This window comes from Diuraphis noxia, unplaced genomic scaffold (assembly GCF_037042655.1).
Source record: "Diuraphis noxia isolate RWA-SAM2 unplaced genomic scaffold, SU_Dnox_SAM2 contig0002, whole genome shotgun sequence".
Taxonomy (NCBI): Eukaryota; Metazoa; Arthropoda; class Insecta; order Hemiptera; family Aphididae; genus Diuraphis; species Diuraphis noxia.
In genome coordinates this window covers 9991799-10000000 of record NW_028301712.1, presented here as the reverse complement: position 1 = coordinate 10000000, position 8202 = coordinate 9991799, and the positions used below count along the sequence as shown (strand labels likewise).

Here is an 8202-nt window from a genome sequence, read left to right as displayed (position 1 = left end):
TTGTCTAAACTTTAAATACTTATAACTCATAAACTACTCGTCCAAAATTTGATTTTTACGTATCAAAATACTTAGAAAAATATTCTGCTTTGGAATATGAAATTAAAACTCTAGGTTGTCATTCAAAAAAGTAAAAAACTTAAAAAATTATAAGGATAAAAAATATTTAAAAATATAATTTTTAATAAAAACGTTGGGTTTTTAACAACATGAAACTTTGTAAAAAAATATTTTCAAAAGCATTGATACTTTTTGAAATAATGAGTGGTTTGTGATAAAAGAATCACCCTGTATATATATATATTAATTGTTAAATGTTTTTCATTTGAACACATTATTTTATATAATTGTTTAAGTATGGTTATTTTTTTTATTTAAAATTATTTTGCTGAATGTTTATTTGTAAATTTTGATAATCTGAATTATTAATTCTGAATATGGAATTTTCCTGCTAATTTAGAAGAATTAAGATGTATAAATGAGTGCTGATAATTTTTTTATAAAATTAATAAATATTCCACAGCAATTTCACTACCAACTAAAATATCCTTAAATATATTTTTTTAGATTTACGTTTTATGGGACCTGATTTCTTATATTGCGTTATTTCTTCAATGGACGGTGAACGAGATCCTAATAATTTAATATTGCTCTTTAGAATACTACCTCAATTTTTAAGAAATTTTCCATTGGGTCATTTAGCAGAAGAGACTTTTGATGTTATTGCCTGTTATTTTCCTATAGATTTCTATGAAGTAATTAAAAATTTATTTGTGAGATTAACTTGATACACTTTTAATTATAATTTTGTTTCACAGACAGAAGAAAGTAAAATAACTAGAGATGAACTAGCAATCAACTTATCTCGATGTCTGACGTGTGTAGAAGATTTTGCTGATTTTTGTATTCCTTTGGCTTTACAAAAATTAGAAGCTAGTTTGAAAGTTGCAAAATTAGATTCATTGCATTTATTGGTAAATAATTATAACAATTTTGTAAAACCAATTATATTTTGAGTTCCTCTATAATTTATGTCAACCTTTCATATGTTGTAGTTGCATTATTGGACGTACCTTCTTTAAGGCTTCAAATCTTGTAAATTTTATATGTATTACCTATTATATTGATTGCCTAAACAAAAAGTAAATATTTGTTTTCTAAATAATAAAAAAAACTTCATTTAAGTTTATTTATAATAATATTTCGAGAGAAGCATAAAAAAAAATATACATATTTTAATTTTTATATTTAAACTAAATCTTGACCATCAATATTGAGCTTAATAATAGTCTATTAAACTAGATTTAGTGGCCCATGATTGGTTTATATAATATTAGTGAACTATTCAATTAATTAATTTTTTATACAACATTGCATAAGAATTTAAATACATAATACAATTTAATGTTTATAATTTATTTAATAAAATATATTTTGGAACAAAAATTATATTATGTAATATCTATAAATAACTAAATAAGCCTTAAACAGTTCTATAATTTGCTTTATTTATATTTTTATTATATATACACATAATATAAATGCGTTTTATTATTTTAGAAATTATGTTGCGAGAACTTTGATCCTATCAAAATAAAAAATCACATCGAAGAAATATGGCGTATCTTAAAAATGATAATAATGACAGATACTGAAGATTCTGCAGATGAAGTTAGAGAAGCTGCTATTAGTGTTTTAACTGCTTTATTGTATTCTCTCACCATTATTAAAGGAGACAATGAAAAAGAACAACTATCAAATTTTTTGGATATCATTCTTAAAAGTTTGTGTTTCTGGTTTCATTTAGAAATTTAATTATTAATTTGATTTTTTTTAGGTTCTAATAGATTTTTGTTGGATACTCAAGCAACTCTATTTATACCTTCAATTAAACTTCTTTGTAGTGTTGGAAAAACTTCTAACTATGCCTGTCATAAGATAGCAAATAAAGTAAAGTTAATTATTTTATTTTATATACCATAACAAATGTAACTGCATAATAATTATTTATTTATTTATAATTAATACAGGTGTACTTAATCTTACTTGACAAAAGTGATGTGTCAAAAACAGAAATTGTAAGAATCATAGAAGCTATGGGATTAATTACAAATATGTGTATACAAATGTTTATCAATTTATCATGTAAGTTACCAAACATGCATGATTAAAAAAATGACAAGTTAATGGTTTTTTAAAATGTTATAATATGTATTTTATCAAACTATTTAAAAAGATTAAGTTTTGAATTGTTTCAATAGAATATATTCATAATCTATTACTTTTATATTCATAAATTATTTATAGGTATAATCTTAACTCAAATTTATGTAAATATGCCACTAATTGAAGTCTCCCTACAATACTTCTAATGTTTCAATAATGTAGGAACTTGTTCTTTCATTCGATACTCTGTTTTATTAAATTTTCTATATTTATGTATGTATCCAATTTTGTTTATCAAAGTAAACTCTTTTTTCTAATTATTAATTGAAAATAAAATCATGGTTTTATTTTTAGCTATACCAGGTCTAGAAACGAGATGGGAAGAAATATGTTGTTATTTTTTACTTTATGCTCAAAACGAATCATCCGAAATAAAAATGTCAGCTTTAAGAGCATTAAAAATATCGACTAAAATATTAACGAATTCTCAGCGTCAAAATTATTACTGTATTTTAATTAATTTAATAAAATCTGATATAACAGATTCTATTAGAAAAGAGACATTATCTTGTTTCAAAGAAGCAGCTAAATATTTTAATGAAGAAGTAAATAGAGAAATCATACAATTTAACTTAAACATTTTAAATCGTAAGTTTTTATTAAAATATATTATGTTTGCCTTACTTATACTTGTTAAATTTACAAAATATTTACTATTTCTTTATTGGTTTTAGAGTCAAATGATATGGAATTAAAATCAAAATGGTTAAATGCATTATGTTGTTTGGGAAATGAAGAATATTTTTTTTCATTAATCAGCGACAGTTTATGTGCTAATGTATGCGAAAAACAAGCAGAAACTGAGATTACTCTTAAATGTTTAAGGTGAATATCTTAATTATAATTTATGAACATACATTCGTTATTATTTTTAATATAACTTGTGTTGATTTTATCATTTTTTATTTCAGAGGTCTTGTTAGAAATGTTGAGAATATTAATTTATTACATCATTTTGCTTTTAATAGCGGACTCTTAAACTTCATTTTAACAACTTGGATTAATGGTATTAAGAGCTGTTCCGATTTCAAAATATTTCGGAATGAAACTATTTTAGAAGATGTTTCTTTTGTGGTTAATTCTATTGTAAAAGTGATAAATGAAAGGTAATTTTAATTTTAATTTAACATCAACCCTCCTGAGTTATAGTTGTAACAGAAATATTTGTCTCTTATTTTTTTCATACATCATATTATGATCAATTTAAGTTCATCTTGAATTTGAATTTTTATATTCACAAATATTAGTAATCACACTCCAAAACTAAATACTAACTATCATTATCTTATTCATTCTTTTTATTGCATCATCAATCAATCAAATATATGCAATACTCTATTAACAATTCTTCAAAATAAAATTGATGCTTACCAAAATCATTATTTGCTATTAATTCATAATAAGAATTTTAATAACTTAAAAATTAAAATAGATATGATGGAAATTATATTGTAAACAAAAATTCTGATGAAAATATTATGAAATAATTTAATATAAATTTATATTACTTAAATGAGTATATTCAAATAGAAACATAATTATCTATAGTTTGGTCAGTTCATACCATCTATTCGGTTTTATTTTCAAATTTTTTTTCCAATTATTAAGTGCGGTTTATTGCTTTATCTTGCTAATCTTAGCTATATGCAAACTAGGTTATTGTTAGAATATTAAAGTGTTGCTTCTAAAAGCGTGGCACGTAGAGTATGTTAGCCATATTATTACAACCATGTATAGAAATTTGCCACTTAAGATGACACTTATTTAAGACAGTACATAAACAATTTTAAAAATTTCCAATTCATAAACAAATTAAGATATTTTTATTCATTTAGGTTTCTATAATTTTTAATATTAAACATGATAATTAAAAATTGTCGTAGGATCATACTTTATTGATTAAATAAGGTGCCTGATATAGTAATTAGTAATTGATTATATTTATGTTTAAAATGATTCCAAACATTTATACAAATATTTGATTTTAGTGAACAACTTCAAATACTTAATCAATTCAACCAATATTTCAATGACATTATGAATACAAAAATAAATTTTAAAACACTTTCTGCTATACAACAAGGCATACATTCATATATGGTAACTAATGCTTTTAATTCTTCTTTAATTAAAATTTTTAATTATTATTATTTTGTTTCACTATATTAATGTGTATAAATTATGGTAAAATCAAGTTAAATAATTATTATTCATTTTGGGAAATTTGAATTTAACAACTCATCAGTATTTTTAATTCACAAATTTGATTTCACTAAATAATATTAGTGTACTTTATGTTGTATAGTGATGTTATACTAGGACTAGGATTAATATGTGATCAAAAATTGTAAAACATGCATTTTATTTCCAAATTATGCAAAAACTAATTAGTATTATTTCTAGAATTATTATTTATCAGAACTTGCTATTATTACATTAAATATTTGTTTATATAATCACATGCTTAATTAAGAATAAAACAAATAATGGACAAATCTGACATGCAAATGTATATAAATCCCACTCCTAGTTATCACTATTTACAACAATAATAATACCATTAAAATAAAAGTTCTTAAAATTAATGAAAAAAAAAAAGTTTAAACTAAACAGTTTTGTCAATTATAAGTTTTTAAGTCTTAGTGGTGCTTTTAGAATATTATAAAAGCAATTTTTTTAATTTTTTTTTTTAACACTATTTAGGACATTAAATCTCTTATGGTTTTGAAATTATTAATCACAGATTATGCTTATAACATACTAGATTTTGCGTGTTATTACAGGTTATTTTATTAGAAAGTATTCTAAATTCATTAAATACAAATATCCAACTGAACAATGTGACTTTATTAATTGAAAACTGTATTGAATTATCAACATACTCTAATAATTCAATATGTAATTTATCTGCTTCGAGATTAACTGCAACATTGATTAATAAGTATATTGATGGTATGGTTATTATTAAATTTTTTTTACTGAAATATTAAAATTTATTATAACTATTTACTATCTTAATATTAATTTGTAGGTGATGAAAACAATTCCTTTATAGACAAATTGAAATTAAATTTAGAAAGTTATTTAAATTTATCAACCTTATACATCAACAATGTTATAATTCAGATATCATGGATCACTAAGTCTTTATCTCTTAAAGGTCATAAGAAAATGCTACAATGGATTGACTGGGTAATTAAAAAAAAAATTTTTTAAACTGATTTATGATAAATTATAATATATTATATTTTCAGTCATTGAATTTATTGGCAGACCCCTTGTATGGGAAGATCATGACACAGTGTTTTAAAATGTTAACACAGACAGATGAAGGATATCTGAATAAAGAGTGTTTTTGTTCAGTAAAGTTAGTACTTTTATAAAACATACTTAAGTAATTGGTATTTAATATCTGAATTTAATATAAAAAGAACTTGGAAACTTGCTCTACTATTATAGTTTCGATTAATTTGATTGCCCCGTTTTACTGAATTCAATCTATTTTGATGTTATTTAATATTTTATAATTTATTTATATATGTTATTTTTTTAGTAATTAAAAATGGAGGGGTGAAATTATTTTTCTAAAAACAATACCTAATGTCCTTATATATTATATTATGATAATTATTTTATCATTATTTATCAAAACAAACTTAAATAAGGTTTGTTAATAAACAAAATAATAAATCAATAAATAAGATCAATGTTTTATTGATATTTTCTAAATTACAACAAAATAAACAGTCGTTTTAACATAACATAATATTAACACTAATTGTTCATAAAAAAGAATTATGTTTTATTCATATTATGCTATAAAAAAATCTTTTCCCAATCAAAATTAAAAGTACTTGGTTTTTTAAACCTTTGTTCCAAAAGTACAAACTTGTTCCTTCTAGAAATCATCCTTAATATTGAAAAATACATCATTATTAAACCACTACATTTAATTTACTGGATCAATAAATCTAAATATATAATAATTTTCTTTCAGATTATTATACAAACAAAGAATATTCTGTTATGTTATTGAACCACTCATATCCAATTATAATGCATCGCCTGAACTGATGAAAGAAAATTATCTCATTAGTATTTTATACCAAATGGACGGTAATACATATGTGACTCTTTCACCATATTTTTCAAAAGTAATCTAAAAGATGTTTAATACTAATTAGTTATTAAGATTTACAAAAGTAGTTTATTAAATGAATTGTATTTTTAATTAATACTTATCTAGTTAAGATGACGTCTCACATAAATGTGGAGAAATACAATGCTCATGAGATAGCGTTGTTAGCCATTATATTATACTCACTATATAGTCACCGTCTTGGCAGGCAATAACTTTTTACGGTTTTCTTATAAAACATACTTTTCGCGTTCTAAGAATATAAGTTACTGAGTGGTTTTATTGTAAAATTGTAAAGGAGATTCATGTTTGGTTCTTTAAGAAACCCAAATTTTGGTATAATATATAATATTTCTTGTTTAATCATGACCATGTTTTTACCTTTTCCAAGAGTTATTTTTAGGACTTAAACATTTTTAATTGGGCGTCATTATGTTCATTGGTGGTTTTACAATAAAACCACTCAGTAACTCATATTCTATGAATGCGCAAACATGTTTTTATTGGAAATTTTTAGCATACATATTTTTATGAAACTTCCTCTTAAGACATATAATAATTTAGTAAATACATTTTTATATATACACATTATAATTTATTTTTTTGTCTACTTAACAATTCAATTTTTGCAGATATTACCTCTATTACTTCAACTTTTATCTCCAGAACAAGTATATGTCTTACAGTCGTTACAAACTTTTCGTAATCTTTTAGAATCCAAAACTCCAGTATTAGAAGATTATTTGGAATCTTTTGTTCCAAAATTGTTAAATCTATCTCAAAGTTCAAAGTATATGAATATAAGAATAGTAGCTTTACAATGTCTTTATAATTGCTGTGACTATTCCTTAATCAAACTTTTACCCTTAAAAAGACAGGTAATGATCCACAAAAATTTGAATATATTTTATTTTTTATAAATAATGATTATTTTTTAGGTTATTTCCGAACTGGCAAAATGCTTAGATGACAAAAAACGATTGGTTCGAAAAGAAGTGGTTAGAACAAAATCTCGATGGTTGTCCATAGATGTAGTAAAAGATGATGATTAACATTAAACACATTAAACTCTTTATTTTACTAATATAATGTGTTTTCAGGAAATGTTTATTCAGATTGTTAAATTTAATATTGCCATTTTCAGATTGTTACTTAATTATCAAAATATTAATTTGAATTTTTTAATAAAATGTACTTAGAAATAAATAACCACTCATTATAGTTTAATTAATACATTATTAGAATGAATTTAAAAATGCTTTTCGATTTGCAGTATGATACTCTTCACTACTTATAGATTAACACAAAATAAGTCTGAATCGATGTAAACAATAATTAAGTTGATCCTCCTTTATTTATTTTATCATCTATTATTTGATCTAAATCTGAAAATAAAAATATATACATGATAGTTGATAGCCATACTCAACTTATTTTATTGATAATTATCACAAGATATATTGCTATGATCACTAAAAACTGTTCTATTGCCAGTACTAGTGTAGGGTTTAATGGGGCCCTGGGCAAATAAAATTGACAGGACCTTAACTTAAGACACCTTACTTTAATTTGTATAATAATGTACATACATTTAGAATGGATCTACCTAAAAGTAAAATCTATAAAGAATATTACTGTCTTTTTCATATATGCCTTTACATTTAATCACGCCCATGACTACCAGACTACCTAAATAAAATATAATAAAATGTTGTCGCGGCACATATTATTAGTTTGCAGTCTAAACCTGGAAAACGAGACAGTACAAAATAGAATAATATGAATAAATTAAAAATTTATTTTCATAAACGTAAATATGGTCAAAAATCTTTGAGTGT

The 8202-nt window shown here is 22.9% G+C and overlaps 1 protein-coding gene across 2 annotated transcripts in view; it reads left to right on the top strand.

The window, feature by feature from the left end:
* Mms19 (MMS19 nucleotide excision repair protein) overlaps nucleotides 1–7620 on the top strand; it is a 9014-nt gene extending 1394 nt beyond the window's left edge. Inside the window, exons 4-18 of one of the 2 annotated variants that reach the window (XM_089221537.1) lie at nucleotides 568–755; nucleotides 819–974; nucleotides 1561–1783; nucleotides 1838–1950; nucleotides 2031–2145; nucleotides 2521–2814; nucleotides 2901–3051; nucleotides 3138–3332; nucleotides 4215–4326; nucleotides 5010–5178; nucleotides 5258–5418; nucleotides 5481–5593; nucleotides 6224–6380; nucleotides 6997–7242; nucleotides 7303–7620. In XM_089221537.1, the coding sequence (XP_089077663.1) occupies nucleotides 568–755; nucleotides 819–974; nucleotides 1561–1783; nucleotides 1838–1950; nucleotides 2031–2145; nucleotides 2521–2814; nucleotides 2901–3051; nucleotides 3138–3332; nucleotides 4215–4326; nucleotides 5010–5178; nucleotides 5258–5418; nucleotides 5481–5593; nucleotides 6224–6380; nucleotides 6997–7242; nucleotides 7303–7416 (2507 nt within the window). In that variant the 3' untranslated portion in view covers nucleotides 7417–7620. Of the gene's footprint in view, nucleotides 1–567; nucleotides 756–818; nucleotides 975–1560; nucleotides 1784–1837; nucleotides 1951–2030; nucleotides 2146–2520; nucleotides 2815–2900; nucleotides 3052–3137; nucleotides 3333–4214; nucleotides 4327–5009; nucleotides 5179–5257; nucleotides 5419–5480; nucleotides 5594–6223; nucleotides 6381–6996; nucleotides 7243–7302 lie in introns of those variants that run through there. The other variant, XM_089221538.1, reaches the window with a different exon arrangement.
* The last annotated feature ends 582 nt before the right edge of the window (nucleotides 7621–8202 follow it).